General features: G+C 40.5%; 1 protein-coding gene across 1 annotated transcript; it reads left to right on the top strand.

Moving 5' to 3' along the window:
- Positions 1–521: 521 nt before the first annotated feature.
- Positions 522–18776, top strand: SLC38A4 (solute carrier family 38 member 4). Its single transcript, XM_026072425.1, has 15 exons — positions 522–656; positions 1554–1644; positions 3077–3192; positions 6387–6460; positions 6589–6681; positions 7706–7787; positions 7881–7963; positions 8071–8129; positions 8866–9144; positions 9262–9341; positions 10517–10617; positions 11598–11722; positions 14748–14892; positions 16116–16213; positions 18675–18776. Exons 1-15 carry the CDS (start codon positions 538–540, stop codon positions 18774–18776), a joined length of 1647 nt encoding a protein of 548 aa, XP_025928210.1. The 5' UTR covers positions 522–537.
- The last annotated feature ends 514 nt before the right edge of the window (positions 18777–19290 follow it).

The raw sequence follows: 19290 nt of genomic DNA, 5'->3' as shown, positions 1-19290 counted from the left end.
TGATCTTACGACAAATGATTCAAAACACTGAACATTTCCTTTAAGAGTATGTATGTTTTGCAGACTGGTAAAACCCTGATATATTCCCTCCATTTCTAATGAAGTGAGCTTTGCTGCATTACCATCCTCTTGTGATTCAAAAACCGCAAATCAAGAAATTATTTTCTTCTGGTTTTGTTATTTCACCACATACTGGACATCCACCGTGCATCTGTCGGTCACTGCATTCTTCTCCCCTTTTGAGGAAAACAGAGGGGCCAACTGCTGGTATATAAAGGAACATTATGCTCATACAGAATTTTCCCAGTCCAACACAGTTTCCTCTCTTAATGCTATTACAAAGAACAAACACAAACCAAATGATTCACACACATTTATCTAATTTGAGGAAAATTCTAATGAGTTCTTTTGTGTTTTGTTTGCAGAACAGAGTGTTCTGGCAGTCACCACATGGTAAAGTGAACCCGCAAGCAGCAGGCTCAGTGCTGTTTACCCTAAAGAAGCTAGTGTGTGCACTGGAAAGCGCTGACCGCTCAAATGGATCGCATGGAGCTGCAAAAAGTCAACATCGAACTTGATGACCAGAGCAACAGCGGGGAAAGCCTTGAAGACAGCTACACGGAGATGGCTGATTCAGAAAAGGCTGCCATTAGGAGGTAAGAGTTTCAAGGTAGCTCTGTTAAGGCTAAAAAACAGCAATCAGAAAAGCAGCTTCGCTAATGGCATCTCGGACTCAAAGCATTTCATAGGCAATACATTGAAAGCAGTCTGATAGTTTGGCTTCTGTTTTCCTACAGCACAAAACTGTCTGTTCTGTGCCCTGATGAATGGTGTGCCTCGCATAGCAGGGACATCCCAGGTTCACGCTTGCCTTTCATTGCCTGGAGTGACCTTTGCAGGCTCCCAGCTTTGAGCACCCACTTGGCAATATCCAGCCGCTCCAGTCACATAGTACGCATGGAAATAATATGTCAACGGGGTAGCGTAACATGAGCATGCACCTGCTGTGCTTCAGCCTCGCAGGAGATGGGGAAAGGTTTCTGGGGCAGGGTACGGAGGCCAGCAGCTAAATGCTGTTGCTGGGACTGCCCATGCTCAGGTATTTACAGGAGGAGCCCCCACAGCTCCAGCGTTTGGGTGGCCCGAGAGAGACATCTCAAGACCAGCTGTCGGCCTCCAGCCCTGAGCCTGTCGAGACCCCAGCGTGGGTCTCTGACAGGGCAGTTGCAAGGCTCTGGGTTACCCAGATTTGAAGTACGAGCTCAGCTGAGCCCACTGCTGCAAGTCAGAATTGTTACTTTCCAACTTCCACAATCAGATATTACTTGAAGGTTGCTAATTTTAAAAGGGACTTTCAAGGCAATGCAAAGATCCATTAACCATGCAATTGGACATAAGACTCTTGCAGGAGAAAAGAGTTTTTTTCCTGAAGGACTTATAAATACTCGTCCCAATGCCAAAGTAAAGTTTCCACTAACGTCAAAGGGCACTGGTTGAACATAATGTGTATCATAAGCCTTATCTAATGTTTTCTCACTTTTCTTTGTGTTCAGTCCATTTGCTAGTGATGATGCAGAAAGTCAGAAGTTCCTTACAAACGGATATCTGGGTAAAAAGAAATTGGAAGAATATAGTGAGGAATATGTAAGTTTTATTCATTTTTAAGGGTTATCACGAAATAAGATTTATTGACCTGAATCTTTTTACAAAAGTTTTTGTAAACAAAGTTACTCTAGAGCTTGATCAGTGTAATCTTGGCTTTGGAAGAGTAAACATATTTCCTAGCAGTTAGTGCTGCAAACTCTTTCTGTTGTCTGGCAAGTACAACTGGGTCTTTCCTTCACAAGCAGTCATAAAGCTTCCTCAGGTCATATTCTGACCTCAGCAGCACCTGTGTCATCTTACCCAAGATGCTAAGATCTCACCCACCAGCGAAGGGTGGGTTTGCTCACATATTTCTGAGGGGAGATTTGATCCAGAGAAACTTTGTTACCACTGACACAAGAAGAGAAAGAATTCAGGCTGGAGTCTTAAGTCTTGGGTTCAGGCTTACAAGCAATTGAAATGAGAATTTGTGAATAAAAAAGCCAACACTCCTTTAAACGTGGAACAAAAAATTCCATTTTTAGACTCCCATTTCAGGGTAGTTCTAGGCCTTATTGTGTGTGTGCTTGTATTGTTTTTTTCCAGGATTGGTGTAAATGAATTTACATACAGCTGCATTGCTTTAAACAGATGACATTTATGTTTAGCTTTACAATGCTGAGCATTACACTCTTAGCACTCCTCAGACTCTCTAGGCAACTCCATGTGCAGATAGGAACACAGCATGTGTGCATGTGTGTATATGTGTTTGTGTGTATCTGTCTGCTCAGGATTTAACTTTATTCAAAGTTAAACTGAATTTGATGACAAAGAAAGATGTTATTTTATTGGATATGTTACAGGCTTTATTAGGATTGTTCAAAAAAAAACTTCCAATAAAAGAGAAAATTGTTGTTTGTAATTGCAACTAAAATTAACAGCTGTATTTTCCCTTTCCAACTGGTGCCAGATGCTACTCCCTGAGACATAGAGTCCCCTCCTTCTCCTAGATTTTAATCCTCTCCCACTCTCCTTCCCCGGGTGCAGTGGATTCACCAGCCACACGGTGCTTTCTTCTCTCCCACCACCCCTAGATATATTTTTTGCTCCGCAGAGGAAGAAGCACATCCTACTAGGATAAAATTCAATAATCAGTTGAATTAATTTTTAAAATCATCTGAATTTGTTAAACTAGAAGTTGAGAAACCTGTTAGATAAAAGCATTTCTTTGCATTGCTGCTGGCCAACGCAGTCAGTTCTGCCTGCATCATCTCCATTGGCCATCAGGGATGTGGCCTTCCTCCCCAGGGAGATGAGGGAGAACTGGAGGGAAACACCACAAACACATGCCAGCACAGCAGGCATTGGGGGCAAAAGGGACTTCTTAAGTGACTGTGGGCTCAGGAACCTTGATAAGCAGTAAGAAATAATTAGTCTGTTGCACTCAGCAAAATGCAGGTTAATCGCCATTTGCTGTTACTGTTCCCGACAGCACCGGGGAACGGCTTCATTTGGGATGTCATCTTTTAACCTGAGCAACGCCATTATGGGCAGTGGTATCCTGGGGCTGTCGTATGCCATGGCCAACACTGGAATTATCCTTTTTGTGTAAGTACACAGACAAAAAGTGAGCAGAACAGAAGCAGTGAGCTATTGGTTCTTGCAGTTAGAGAGGTAAGTTGGCTTAAGAACCATGTTTTGTTAGCTGAAAAGTGTTGTAAGATCTCCTGTAATGAAAACATTTTAGCCTCACCACAAGAAGCCATCCAGTGCTGACAAACCATTTTTTTAATTTTCGGCCTGTTTTGTATCAGGAGCACAACTGTGAATTGATACTGTCCAGTCAAAAAGCAGAGAGGAAGAACAAGTATACTGGTCCTAAAATAACAACAGAAATCTTGCTGGTTCAGTACAGGAATTCTACAAGGTCAATAAATCACCCATAAAGTATATATTTGCACCATCCTAACTATGTAATCACTATGTAGAAATGGAAGAAGAATATTCAATGCAAGTCTGAAATGGTAGTATGTTTTGACTAGAAAGGCAGTCACAGATTTATTCAGATTTAATGACACCCACTCCCTCAAGTCTATTTGTACTCAATGTACTACCACAGACAACCATGGTATGTAGCTGACATACAGCATCTATACAAAATGGTTTTGATTGACAGTAACAGATAGCCATGTGCAGTTTTTTAATCTACGGCTAACCTTGTCAAATGAGAGGGAACGTACAGAAAAATTGTTCCTCTTTAACAATTGGCTTTAATTTTAATTGGAGCCTTAATTTTAATCCTTCTTTAGGCTGGAATAGCGTATGACACTAGCTTTTTGTTTTTAAATCTAAGAAGCCTTTAAATCAGGTGGCAAGGCTATCACTATATGATTTCTTACTTTTGGAGCTTGTATAACTAGAACTGCAACAGCACTTGAAATTCTATGCGTAGCTTCCAGTTGCTAAGAAACACCTCCTATTTTTCCAGTAGAGTTTGTAACTGAAAATTAATTGTAGATGCAAATGATGCCACTCTCTGAGATAAGTACTTCTCAGCACCTGCAGTTGAATGGTTTAGATGTAGTCTTTACACATACAAAAATGGAACCTAGTTCTAAAATTGACTGCATTAGAAACTGAAAAACTTAAGATTTTTTTTTCCCCAGCTCCTTAGTTTAGGAACCTTGCTTTCTCCAAACATTTGTACTAATTAGTATGGCCATAAATTATACTGCTGGAAAGAAAACCACGGTATATCAGGCCTCTCTAGGGAAAAAAAACTACCTCTATAATATCTTTATTTTTGAGGCTCTGTGCGTTCACAAGTGTGGCTGAAAAAAAAATCTGATGTGAGCCTAGTTACATTAGCTCCGTTGGCAGTGCTAGCAGAATGCAAGCCTTAGCCTTGAGTAATGCTAAAGCAACCCTATGGAGTCTTATATAGCAAAAACAAAGGATGTCTCTACCCTGCAGCTCATTTTCTTTTCTGTCCTACTTTCATGCTTTGTGCATGAGAACATTCTCCCTTCTGGTAGAGGAAAGAGTTTTATTTAAAAGAGCAGAACTATGTGGGGATATTGTTACCTGGATGGCATGCATCCACTTGCTGGAGTTTCTTCTGTTTTCACAGATTGTGACATTGGTGTTAGTGGGATAGAAAAATTCCACCTACTAAATGGAAGCTGCTGTACATTACTGCTAATTCAGAATATGCTGGCAACAGATGATTTACTGTTCTCGTGTTGCCCAAGTACTCTCATGCTGGAAGATTTTCTGCAGGGTGAAGGTGGGAGGAGGACTCCTAAAGCTCCGTAGACTCCAGGAGTTCCTGTTATCTCCTCCTCTCCCATGGGAGAGGTCTGGAATTGCATGGAGCATGCACTGGAGCCTCTTCTGCTGCCTGACATGACTCAGTGGGTGCAACTGAGATGTCTTTGGTTTGCAGAGGTGCACCTCACATGTCAGGGCACGGAGACCATGTCTCTGAATAGCAGCTACATGGGTGCCCTTTGTCAAAAAGGCTGCCATTTGATACACTGCAATCTCAGCCGTGAGACTTGAGCCATGAGCCATGGCTGCAATCTCAGTCCATATCACATAGCCTGTGCTATGTGCATTCTGTCCACAGAATGAGGCACAACCCTGTTCACATGAAGACTATGGTTCTGTTTGTCTCTCTTGGAGGAAGAACCTTAAAAGAAACTTGTGATGTCTGGTGGCCATCACATGGCCCCTAAACTGATGTCACATCTGCTTTTAGACTATAGCTTGCTTAAGAAGCTGGTTGTCAGTATCTGCCATATCTGGGAGATATCTGAACCTCATCTTCAGTGGAATGGAAACACTGGAACCTCCTGTTCAGCCACTGAATAAGGAACATCAGTAGATAGATTAGATATCTTCTAGCTCCAGCATGTTATCACTGTGTCCCCTTCTGCAGCAACAACTTGTCTTCAACCTGCCACACTTGTGCAGGCTGAAGACAAGATAGTTATGGTAATAAAATATGCTGCCCGTGGTATTGTGGCCTGAAAATATCATACAAAGATACATTTTTCACCAGAGGCTGATAACTGAAATCACAGAGAGTGCAAATCTTATGTGGAAGGAACAAGGCAATAATCAGAACTAATAAATTCATGCACCAATAACTTCAAGCAGACTAGGCTAGAAAAGAATGCTGTGAGCTCTCCGAAAGCAAGTTTTCCAGTGTCGTACTATGCCTTAGCACTATGCAAGATTTCTCCTGTACTTTGCAAAGTGGGTACCTCAAGTTAAATTCCACAGTTTCATGTTTACACGGTAAAATGGCCTGATTTTCAAAAGTACTGACTAGACAGGAACTGGCAGTGAAGTTATTTCAATTCTTTTTTTTTTTTTTTTGGGGGGGGGGAGGGTGTTGGGGACACAGCTCTGTGTAAAGAGAGAGGTTGAAATGACAGGTCAGGGAGCAAGCAGGAGACCAAACACCTGACTTTTGCATAGAGATCTGTTTAATTCAGTAGGGTCTTGTTAAGATGCACAATTCTGTCTTTGTGGAAGAGCATGGAATTGGCACCTACCTGCATTTAAACAAGCTCCAAGGGACTTTTGGGGTGCATAAGGTCCCAGTGCAGCCACTAGTAAGCTACAGTTGACACTTATCTCTGCATTTTGTACCACAGGTCCAAAGAACAAACTTGCTGAGAGCTATTTACACATTGAACTTCAGAAGAACAAGCAAGCATAAATTGTGCTCATACAAATTAACTGAGTGTCTTTGATGTCCTGTTTGGGATTCTGATTTCTGCTTTGCCTTGCAGAGTTCTGCTGCTCAGCGTAGCGGTATTGTCACTCTACTCCGTCCACCTCTTACTGAAGATATCAAAAGAAGGAGGTATGAGGATCAGGCTGTGGCTGGCTAAAAGTTCTTACTACTTGCACATATTTTACCTTGGAATGCAGTTCCTCAAGTGCATCCAGGGTAGTGGCCCATATTTCTTTGTTTTGCTTTGTTTTTCTCAGGCTCACTAATATATGAAAAGCTGGGAGAAAAGGCATTTGGATGGCCTGGAAAATGTGGTGTTTTCATTTCTGTTACAATGCAGAATATTGGAGGTAAGGGGAAAATGTTCTTAGAAAAAAGGTTTTCTAACTTCTAATGTTGTTCTACAGAATACCAGTGCTTTTTGCCTACATGGCATCAGAGATGAGCAAGCCACAGTATGTGCTCTTCACTACTATTGTAGTAAGGAAGGACAGGAGGAATTTATCTTGCCTAGTTTTATCTATCTGACACTTTGGTGTCCAGTCAATGTTAGTTGCCTGGGATCTCTCCATGACTGATGAAGAGACTCTGAAAATGGCTGAAATGGCTTGGATGTCTCTTTCCTTTCACAAGCCTGGATATCATATGTGTTTGAATTCAGGGAGAAATATGCTTCTCTGGTAGAGAGGAATAGCTAGGCATCTAGTTCAATGGTTTCCAAACTGTTGTCTAACACTGATCCATAGATTTCCAGGGACCTCTCTGTGGCCGAGGTAAGATAACTGGAAAAAAAAATGCCTGCTGTCAGTAGATTTAAATGAGATATACAGAGGTCCACCCTTCCATCAGGAATCACGACAGTTAATCTTCTAGATCCATGGAATAAAGTATTGGAAAAAAAAGAAGTTGGAAATAGAAGGGACAAGGGGGACAAGAGATTCAGAGGCAGTGACAATCAATGTTACTAAAGAAGTGGACGGACAGTGCCAATTGAAAAAACAACATTTACAATAGCAAAGAAAATGGAAGAATGTAAATTTACATTAGGAATGTAAATTTCATCATAACAATGATTTGAATATGTTAATTCAGTAATAACTATATTGTATTCTGAATACAATACTGGATGAATGCAGGGATGAATACAAGGCTGAATGCTGGATGTCATTCAGTACACTAAAAGCAGAACAACATCAAAAGAACATACCATCTCTTTACTCACCGTCCTATTTAAGCGAAACTCATTTCTCTATTTTAATTAAAACTGATTCTCAAAACAGTGTGCTTTTCATAAAGTATTATTGCTTTCTATAACAAATGATTTTTTTGGAACTGTGTTGTTTCCTCTAAAGACATTTGTTTATTTTTTTCCAGCAATGTCAAGCTACCTCTTTATTATTAAATATGAACTCCCTGAAGTGATCAGAGCATTTATGAAACTTGAGGAGAGTTCTGGGTAGGTACCTTTGCCCAATCTCAACCTTAGATAAAAAAATTTCACTTTAATGTCAATAAAAATTATTGTTATTTTTTTATTTCCCCTCTTCAGAGAATGGTACTTAAATGGGAACTACCTTGTCATATTTGTAACAGTTGGAATTATTCTTCCCCTCTCCCTTCTAAAGAGCTTAGGTAAGGTTAACGCCCTGCTTAACCTCATTTCTTATTTCGGCTAGACTTGTGAATTTATATGTGGCTAAACTGTTTCTCTCTCTCTCTCTCTCTCTCTTACTTCACAGGTTATCTTGGTTATACAAGTGGTTTTTCACTGAGCTGTATGGTTTTCTTTGTCAGTGTGGTAGGTGATTGTTCAGGATATGTCTCTATGCAAATACAGAGTCTGTAAACTTTGCAACACCATAAAATTCCTTGCTGCGACAATTTAATGTAGATGTTAGAAGAGCACCTGCAGGTGAATCAAATCAATTACCCTAGTGCCAAACAAAATCAGAATAAAAAAGATCAGGCTAAAAACAGCACTTGAAAGGATAAAACATAAAGCAGAACAACAGCAGAAGCAGACTAACAACAAATACTTCCAGGCGTAGCAGAAGTGATGACACTTAGTTTCTTGCTCCCTCTCTTTCCTCTCCCTCTTCACTGTGTCTGCTTATACTTCTGTTGGCTTATCAAGGGTGATCATCTTAGCCTGCCTGTCAGTGCAGACTTTCATAGGGTTTCACTCTATCCAGTCATCTATTTTCAGAGAGCATGAGGGAACTGAATATGTTGAAGGAACAGAATTTTTTTGGTCTGTCAGACTTGGTTGAAATTACCCAGTGGTCTCCAAAGTTATTAGGAAGGATCTGTCAGATACAGATACACGCAGTTTAATGATATAAAGCCTTGTTTCCTTAAATAATCATGTCAGAAACAAGGTATCGTGGACCAGGGCTGAATTCATGGATCAGGAACTGTAACTGTAATTGGTCATGCTGAATAAAAAATTCTCATGTTACTGCTATCAAAAACAGGTGTAAGTGCAATCTCCTGTGGCTGTACTCTTGTGATCACATTGTCTACTTTTGTTGTAGGTAATCTACAACAAATTCCAAATCCCCTGCCCTCTCCCCGTCATGGAACATGGGGCTGGAAACTGGACATCCATCAACAACACTGTGCCCATGCACTTGGTCATGCTACCTAATGAGTCTCTCAATTCTGGGGTGAACTTCATGATGGACAACACAGCTGAGCACATGCCAGGCCTTGAGGAGCCAAGAGACACCTTCCCTAAAAGTGGAGTGGAATTTGAAGCACACAGTGACAGCAATGACATGTGTCAGCCAAAATACTTTGTGTTCAATTCACGGGTAAGGGAGATTCTGTTGAATTATCTTTAGCCATTCATACCACCACTAAACTGCTGCCTGCCGAAAGTCAGAGATACAGTAGTGTCCATTCTTACTAATGGAAGATTTATTTTACAGACTGCGTATGCAATACCCATCCTGGCGTTTGCATTCGTATGCCACCCTGAGGTGCTACCAATATACAGTGAACTGAAAGAGTAAGGTTCTTAAATTTTGTTCTATACTTCCAGTTAACCGTAGCTAGGGATCACTTTCTAGGCATTTTGCCTTGACTGATGATATGTAAACACCCACCCATTAATGATTTATTGTGTTCCATAATAAGCAGATATTGGCTTTGCTTTGACATAATAATCATATATTGGTGAGAGAGAACCACTGTTCAGAGATCCACACTGGATGATACTTACTTAGGAAGGGAGCAATCTGGATAATCCTTTGAATGATGTGAAAAACACTGGGGAGCTTGATTGCACAACATATAACACTGAAACAGAGAATTCTGATTTCTAAAAATATCTTAATGAGTTCTGTGTCTGGATCAGCTGTTGCTTACTCTTAAAGTTTCCTGGGATGCCATTGGTTTGGGTGTCTTACATATGCTCTTAACCCAGCCCATTTTGCTTATCAAGTATCAAAAATCAAACACATTTGCTTATCAAATATCAAAAATAAAATAATGCTTAAACTAGCACAGAGTTGTCAGTTGGGAAGGACTAAAAAATGCACCTGCTCAGCAGCAGAAATTAAATTACAGGAGGTTGGGCAGCAAAACTCAAGAAGGTCAAGCCCCATTGCCTCCTATTTTAGCTTGTTTAACCTCAGAAGAAATCAAAGTTCCCAGATGACTTGGAAGCCTGCTTCAGGCCCCCATAAGCTGAAGATTTTCTTATAGCACATTTTTAACCAAAGAATCTCTAAAGAAGGGATTTGACCTGCAGGAAGTTCTTGAACCTGCAGAACAGCTCTATGTTGATATAAGGGTATTCGCATAGAGCTGACTGAAAGCTCATCTCATTATTATTACCAGCCTCTGTAATTTTAGCTGCTCCATTTTTTATTTAAAAAAAAACACAGTTTGAGATTGCTAGTGTTTAAATAATGACATACAGAATAACACAAGGCATTTACATGTTGTCACTAAGTAAACAGTAGAAATGAAGTTTCAGTACACTTTAATAAATCTGTGCTGTTCTGCTCAGAGCTGTGAAGCTTGAACTAGAGACCCCTGTATAACTGACACAGTTGCTACGAATTTACCAGCCAGTGAGGTGATGCCAGTAGAGTGATTCGAGTACTCTTCAGAGTACTTCATGAACAAATAGAGGCTTTGTAAGAATAGCACTGTTACTCTCTTTCTTTCCTACTTCAGCCGTTCCCGAAAGAGGATGCAGAATGTCTCAAATATCTCCATTACCGGCATGCTTGTCATGTATCTTCTGGCTGCTCTCTTTGGATACCTTACCTTCTATGGTAGGTCAAGGCCCTGTTCTCTGCAGAATTTTCCCCCTAACTTTAAAGCAGGAGAGATGGAGTTTTCACGCTTAGGATCAAGTGTCTGTGTGTTTTTGGTTGTCATGAGTACAGGCGTACATGTTATTCAAAAATAATACACAGCGTGTAACGTCCTGAATAAGTGGTGAGACATATCCAGCTGCCAGGCTACAAGTTTGTCAGCTGTTAGAGACTCAGAAGTACCTACTAGGGGGACCAGCTGTGTATCTCTTGATTTTGTGAACTCAAACAAGCTACTGTAAACTTGGCTCTTGACAAAGGCCAAGAGTGACAGTACTAAAAATACTCTGATACTCAACAGCTTTGCATGACACAATTAAATGCTACCCATCCTAGCTCTGACACCACTAATTCAGCTTCACCTATGCTGAAAAACAGGTGCAAATCATTCTAGTGTAAAAAAAATATGGATGAGCTGGCCTAACTGGTAGGTAAACAGAGTAGTCCCTATATTAGCCCACAGTTTTCTGCAAACGCCACCTCTTTTTACCTTGTTAGTTCCTCTATTACAGTGCAGAAGTGAATGACACAGCATAATCTGTATTATATTGCTGTGGCAAGGGGGCTCTGTTTGAAAGTTGGAAGACTTGTGTGGAAGTTGGGAGATCTAGTCCCAGTTCAGGGAGTTATTTTTTATTTCATATCAGAGAAATTATTTTGCCTCAATTTTCACATCTATTTAATGACTCTGAGAAAGTCGTTTGAGATCCTTGAACACAAAGCATCACCTCAGAGCTGTATTACCAAAGTCATCTCTGGATGATGACTTGTACCAGTCACTCTGGGAAAATACCTCTTTCGTGCCTAGCCTGTAACACATATCTAATGACAGCAGCTGGGCCAGAGCTAATCTTATCTCACTGCAGTATAAAGATCTCCCTTTTGCATGTGCAGATATTGCTTGAGTAGTTTAACTCCTTTCTGTTTCCCTTCTGCAGGAGAAGTTGAGGATGAGTTACTTCATACATACACCAAAGTGTACACTTTTGACACCCTCCTTCTGACAGTTCGCCTCGCAGTGCTGGTGGCTGTAACTTTGACTGTGCCCCTTGTCCTGTTCCCTGTAAGTAAGAGTGGACGAAGCTGAAATCTGGGCTAGCCTGTACACACTGACTGTGGTTAGCTGCTGTAAAATTTACATAGACAGTCCTTAACATTTAAGAAAAGGAAGCGTGAGTTTTGATTTGGGAAGGGTCCATTTTCTCATATATAATTTGCCTGAAGCAAGGATCATAGGTAGTTAGGGCTGCAAACTTTGAAAGACTGAAATAAATCAGCCCTCAGGAACAGCTGCCATGTCTCTCTCTGGCCCTCTCTGTACTATATTTAACAGAGCAGCAGTGTAAGTAGGGAGGACTTGGGAACACACTCAAACCATTTACGAGATTTCCTAATACAGACATATGCAACTACTATAGCATCCAAATTCAAGACAGACACGTGCCGCTCAAGCCACATGTTATGCAGAGCTGCCAGACCTGACTCCATGAGGATCAAGGTAGAGAAGTAGAGGCCTTGTGCATATTGCTTAGTGTAGGTGCTAACTTGGATGTCACAAATATTATTATATGTAGTATATGATCAAATAATGATCATTAAAAAATTCTTATCCTTCATGTTAGGAACAATTGTGGGTGACGATACTGGGACATGCATTGAAAAACCTTTGTTAAAGAGGGTGTAGAGCAGGCTCTAGGCACTGCTGTGGGTTTTAATTTTAACATTGTAGAGGGCTGTAGAGGTGGCTTTCCTCAGGCAACACCATATATTTAAGGACCATAGCTCCAAGGGGGAACATGCCATTTTACACTTGAGTAGGTTTCCTGTGTGTTCCCACTGGCGAACTGACTCCAGTCAGTGAAACTGGGTCCATTGACAGAGAGACGTATAACGCAACACACCTACCAGTTCACCTCCTGTGCTCACGCAAGAGGCTGTGGGAGCCTTCCCAAACCAACATCTTCAGTTGAGCCTAGGAACAGGAAAAGAGGCTAAGTGGCAGAAAAACAAATGCAGTCAAGATGCAGCCACATAGTTGGATACCTGAGCAAAGTTCAGAACTTCTAGGTGCTGTTCATAGGGAAAAATACAATATCCATAGCAGCAGGGACAGAAAGAGAAGCTAAATCACTCTTCAGGGATCAATCTCAGCTTGAAGAGCAGACCTTTGGACTCCTGAACATACAGCACCGTCCCTCAGGCCCTCCCTGCACTGCTACACAGCCAAGGAGGAAATAGTTGATCCTTGACAATAAATTTCAGGGGACCAGTGTGCCATTTTGTAGGGCCCATACAACTCCAGCATCATGTACTTGGCAGGTTTCCAGCAAACTACATCACACTTTAATGTTCCTGTCTGATGGGAGCAGTAATCCTGGGGTCCTGTTGCTCCATTGTCCTGGATGCAAACACAAGTTGTGCAGAGGTATTGTTTCCAGTCTCACAGACAAATACTTAAGAGCAGTGATCCCCATTCAAGGTCATCTGCAAAAAAAATCTGCTCTGGTATAAAGCACCCACAGCGGTTGGTCCCCATGGCATGCAGAGCATTCTGATGTTCTGCCTTAAATGTGATGTTGAAAGAGATGGATAAGTGTTTATATTAGTCTTAACTAACTGATCATTTTTCAGGTGAAAATAGGTTCAAGGCATTACAAAAACCTCTGTCAGACAGATGTAGTATTTTCCATTTTTAGTTTTCTGTGTAATTATTTTTATACCTGAATAGTGTACAGAAGCTTAGCAGTTACATACCACAGAACTAATTGCTCTGTTAAAAGAATTCCTTAGAAGTTATCATTTATTTTAAAGCCAGCGTATCAAACAATTTGATATGGCCTATCAGGATAGCCAGCTCAGCATTAGTGATGATCTAATTACTCTAAACATGCAGCATAGCTGTACCAACTACTTTTTTATGAACTATTACATTTGTATTTTCTTAAAGTAGTCAGAGTTTATTCTTTTCAAAAAAATATTCATTGCACTGCAAAAATATTTTTTAAAGATCGGTCTATATAACATCAGTCACTGTAAAATTTTCTGATAACTTCATTTCAAGGGCAACATCACAGTGGGAATAATACACAAGATGCTGACAGTAAGTGAGTAGGAATACAGGGCATCAGTTCTTTAGTGTAGTAATGCTGTTTTACAACTCAGGGACTGAACTAAATTTTTGCAATCTGCCTCCCTCTTCATTCACAGCTTTGGCTCACTTCAGCCTGAAAAACATAAAATGCAAAATTAATGCTGTGTTTTCAGATAATGGGCTCCAAGTTTGACAGAACTTCATACATTTACCAGATTGCCAAACTCATCCAGAAACAGTTGTCTGAAACAACTAAACAAAAGTGCTTTTTGAGCTTTTTTTTGTTTAAAACCATTTTTATTCAACACCTACCCTTCAAATCTTTTAAGTTTATCACAGTACTTCAGAGTAACACTGTCTTCTGCCGCCAAAGGGATTTGCTGTTAACTTTTTTCTTACTTAGTGTCTTTGTTGATGAAAAAGCAAGAGTCGCATATTCATGTGAGAAAAATCAGTGGAACAAAAAGGATCCTTTACAATAGCTTTTAAGAATATAATTTCCAAGACACATTGTAAGATATGCTTTTATTTTGATATGTATACTTTTTTTTTTTTAATGCAAGTAAAACAAAAGCTTGCTCTTTCTCTCATGAAAGTAAATGACAGAACTCTTGTGGGAATTTCAAAGGGATCAGGTTCAGGAATACAGCAACTCATATTTCATCCGTGCATTTTTGCCTGCTGATTAGTATTCATAGTGGGGGTTTCTTAGGGGTTTTTTTTGCTGATACTAGCATCTTTCAGTTGAACAGATTTCATCTCCCTGATTTTACACCCTATTTACTTGTCTTTCTTCTGCACTGCAAATATTTGAGTTTCTGCATTAAATAGTGAACGTAGTTCTCAAAAACCTTTATCAGAGCGAGATTACATTAAGGGAAGTAAAGGCTGAAAACACATTTCACACATTTCTTCAGTCAGAAGATTATTTAAAAAGTGAAAAACCAAAAATAAATTAATTGCTATTTTACTTTTCCTGATGGTTTTCATATTACAGATTCGTTCATCTGTCAGTGCATTGCTGTTTCCCAAAAGGCCATTCAGCTGGATAAGACATTTCCTGATTGCAGCAGTAATTCTTGCTTTTAATAACCTGCTTGTAATTTTTGTCCCCGCTATTAAAGACATCTTTGGATTTATCGGTAGGTTTCATAAATACTTTCCATTTACTGTGTTAATCCTTTCCACAATATATTTACATTCATGGACTGAATGACATTTCTCAGTTCAGGTCTTACAATGGAGTAATTTAAACACAGGTTTGAGTTTATATAGGAAAAGTTAAAAGGGAAATAAAAATTCCCAAATAGCTGACACACAAAGCCAAATTCTACCCAGCTTAGCTGTCAGCCTGCATGAGGCACAAGGAATCTAATAAATCTAGCATAAAAACTGATAAGGAATTCACATTTTGACAAAAAAAAGGGCATCTTGTGCATGGGGGGGGGAAAGGGATTTTCAAGCATCTCTAACCTGTACAAAACATATTGACTTTCAAACTATGATGTTAAAAAAGAGAGAAAAGTAATGTGTTTCTTTTGAAATTCACAGTTCTCTCCCTACCTCTTTCTTCCAGTCAATTTTGGCTCCTGACCACTGGGCAGAGAGTCTCCGTCCTCCAAGTTGCTTGAGGACTTAGGGACTGAGATGCCCTTGAGCCTGGCACCCTCCATGGGTTTTTTGTGCTGGTGCCTTTTTCGTATTTTGTACTTCATGCAGGCAGCCACTTTGCACCTCCCAGCTTTTTACATCTAAGTTATCACTCTGGGCTCTGTTAAGGGCCCCTCCATTGAGGGGAGAGAAATAGGCACGTCCAGGGCACAACTCAGCTGCCCTGTTTTAGACACCTCCTCTCCAGGGTAATCGTACCCTGGAAGTGCCTATTTGTTTCCACTGACTACAGTGGCAGTCTGGAGGACCAGCTCACATGTATCATCTGTACTGCAGGCAGCTGCGCTGGATTCAAGGAATCCTCCCACCACCAGGCTCTTTCTCAGGCCCTGAATGCTCAGATAAGTGTGTAGACACCTAAAGAACTGTCTCAAGTCTGGATCTTAGCAGAAGGGGACAATGGTCCTCCAAAGAACACAACACAGGCCTGAATCAGACCCGATAAAATCCAGTATAATTATTCCCTAGGCAGAGACCAACCTGAGACTTTTTTGTAGCCTGGAAGTGAAACTGTGCAAGTTCTGGGTGAATACAAGACAGTTCTGCATGATTACCGAATATGAGACTGATCCCTTTTTCTGCAACTGGAATTAGCACAGCAGCTAGCACCCTACACGCTCTTTTTTTTGCAGCGTACGCCACTCTGATGTATTTGCTTACAGAGCACAGTACTCAGATCTAGTTTCTGTTCTAGGTGCCTCTTCTGCGACGATGTTGATTTTCATTCTTCCTGCTGCCTTCTACATACGGCTTGTTAAGAAGGAGCCTCTGAGGTCTCCCCAGAAGATTGGGGTAAGTGGGCTGGCAGAGATGGCAGAAGGAAGGAAGAGAGGTTTTGTGCTTTCTGCTGATCACAGATACTCAGACTTTGACTCGCAACATCTGGTAGATGATCATAAATGAAGCATTTCACTCAGAATGCTTGGTCACTATTAACTTTAGAGCTCTGATTTAAGACGCACAGTGGTTCATGCTGAGCAGTGTCTCCCCCACTCCTTTTCAAGTCGTCAGGACCCTGTAGCAGAGAGGGCAGAGCTTGCTGGGTGGCTGCTCCTCAGACACCATGTCCAGCTGGATGTGGACCAACCGCATGGGGCTGTGGCCCGCAGCCACTGAAGAGCAAGGGCTCAGTGCCTGAGCTGCCACCTCACTGACAGGGGCAGGAGTGCCAGTAGGGATAGAGCAGGGCAGTGGAAGAGGGAAGTGGGCAGGCCATGGGAGTCACATTATCACAGAAAGCCAGCATCCACAAGTCAAAGACTTTGGGGCCCTACCGCTACAGATTCCTGTGAGTAAAAATACAGCAAGCTTCCTTCTCTGTGTAGGGCCTGACCAAAAGTTTTGGCACCTCGTAAACAACAGCATTCAGTTCCTCAGATTACGTGTGCTCCAGAGATTAATTCATCTAAAAAACTGGAAAGGACTCTTGGCCCTGTTGAAGTCAAAGCCGGGGGGGGGGGGGATTTCACTGCTAAAGCATTTTTATAAATATTCACGAGGTTTGTGGTATTGTTCTTAATCTGAATGAGGCTACCAGCATAAAACCAACTCTGCCTAGCAGACCCATCATTTTAATTACCTTGCCATGTGGATATCACTGCTATGATTAGTGAAGAACAGCTTTGAGGGGTCAAAGACCTGGAGCGGGACTGGCAATAGTAAATGAAGCCACTGTATTGGTCTTGTTTGCAGTAAAGATCATGAGATTAGAGCAATGAAAGAATTTTCACTGTGGCACAGCTCAGGAGTGATATCAGAAACCAGGAACAGAGGATAGAGTGTGTATGGGGGAGGATCCATCACAGCTCTTTCACACTAGGCAAAACAATCAGTACAGGCAAAAAAGGCCTAATATGACAAACCAGTCATCTACTGATGCTGCATGCATCTCTGATGTAAGGAAATTTGCTCCGTTCATGAACTTCTGCAATCTACCTGTTTACAGAAAAAATAGAATAAGTCTCAGGCCCAGCAAATTGTAAAATAAACAGTATTTGTCTAGGTTAAAGTGTGTCTTAAATCACTAGAAAAAGGCATTTATTTAATCCAACCTAAGCTCTAGCTAAGACCTGCACATGTATAAATAATACCTAAATACTACATAAGGAGCTGTTGGTTCACACTATAAGGCCAGCTGTGGCTTAAGAGGAAAATCTGAGGTCAAGGTTAAGAAGGAGGTTGTACTGCAGAAATAATGAAGTAACAGAGAGTTGTGAGTTCCCCACTGAGACAGATACACCTACGGGAGATATATATGAAAGTCTATCATTCATACACAGCATGTGTTTATCGGTCATGCTGGACTGCCACAGCACTGCCTTTTATCTTGAACACGAATACCTATTTGCACATTTGATGGTATCACTTAGGAGGTGTCCTTTGAAGAATTAATTGAAAAAATATTGATAAAATACATATGCAGACACATAATGTAAATAGATATACATATCTACATCTATATACATGTATACAACAAACAACGTACATTGAAATGGAAGAATTTCTATTCGTACATAATGCAAGTATAAAAGAAAAATCTTTACTATCATGAGATGCTTTCTGAAGATCACTTTTGAAGCAGTGAAACTGTGAATATTTGTTCATGTCTCTCTCTCTTCATTCTTCAAGTTTCTGTGTGTTGAGCGTATCTAGAATTTCCCACCCTGCACTAAGATTGCATACAATACTAATCTTTGTGATGTGAGGCAGAATATTGTTAAAAGTGGACAGATTATGGTAAACTAGAGTTCCACTAAAGCAAAGGGGGAATGATGTAAGCATCTGAATCATTTGAACATATACAGAAATGCTTTTAGAGGAGAGAGATGGGCTTGCCTATTTGTCTAATAAGGATGAAAAGGATTAACCCTGAAGCTGTTCTTGATATTACAGACAAAGATCATTCATTGACAATAGGCCAGTTTTTTAAGAAAAAAAAAGTTCTTCTGTTATATTTGTATTATTATTCATTTTAACAAAGTGGTTTTTTAAGGTCAGGTGATCTATAGCCCAGCTCTCTCGATTTGAAATTTATTCCTGGGTAGAAGCACAGGCAGAGCAGAAATTACACTGAACTTCTATATAGGATTAACTATGATTCGTGTAGCCCTATATGATATTATTTAGTCTTAGTCACAGAGAATGTCCTAAATTCAGGCTCTGAGTGCTGTATAAATAAGATTCCCATGGAATAGTCAGTGAACTATGGTGCATTCATCAACATAATTAATATAATTTTATTTTCCAATTGCAGGCTCTAATTTTTCTTATAGTTGGCATAATCTTCATGATTGGAAGTATGACTCTAATTGTAATGGACTGGATTTACAACCCTCCAAGTTCCAGACATCACTAACCTGTGGAGACAACTAAGTACTTTTTATACCATAAATATTTGTATCATGTGCTCCAAAGGACACCTAAATGGGAATGTTATTCCTTGCTAATAATGCAATATTTCAAAGACGGTTTCTGATAACCTCACTAGAACCCAATGGAGTACTACGTCATCCTTTTCACTGAGGATCGTTATTTATGCATTAAGAACCTGAGCTTAGCATTTCTGCCCAGGTTAGATGAAATGTGTGGTGTGGATGCTTTTTATTTTCAAAACAAAAATATGAGTAATTGTGTACAGAGTCCTCAAAAATAGTTTGGTGTCACCTTTTCCAACTCCTCCCTTCATGTTAATAACTACAGTTCCTAGAGCACTGGAAATGTAACGGCCAAAAAACTCGCTCGTGCCTTGTTTTATATCTGAAACTCATGGGAGTGGCTGCTCAGCTTCAAGAGAGAGGGTACAGTTTCTGTAGGTGAGCTCAGAAGTGGCTGCTCCCTACTGATCTGTCCATAAGAAAGGTGACAGCTTT

This window comes from Apteryx rowi, unplaced genomic scaffold (genome assembly GCF_003343035.1).
Source record: "Apteryx rowi isolate R43461 unplaced genomic scaffold, aptRow1 scaffold_341, whole genome shotgun sequence".
In the NCBI taxonomy this organism is placed as follows: Eukaryota; Metazoa; Chordata; class Aves; order Apterygiformes; family Apterygidae; genus Apteryx; species Apteryx rowi.
Note: the sequence above shows the minus strand (reverse complement) of the source record. Positions and strands in the feature narration are given on the sequence as shown.

Bases quoted from the DNA above. Each gene is read 5' to 3' on its own strand.
- SLC38A4 (XM_026072425.1), top strand. From the start codon at position 538: ATGGATCGCATGGAGCTGCAAAAAGTCAACATCGAACTTGATGACCAG. The intron at 3,193-6,386 runs GTAAGTACACAG...TTTGCCTTGCAG, and splicing joins ACTGGAATTATCCTTTTTGT to AGTTCTGCTGCTCAGCGTAG. The intron at 11,723-14,747 runs GTAAGTAAGAGT...TTCATATTACAG, and splicing joins TGCCCCTTGTCCTGTTCCCT to ATTCGTTCATCTGTCAGTGC.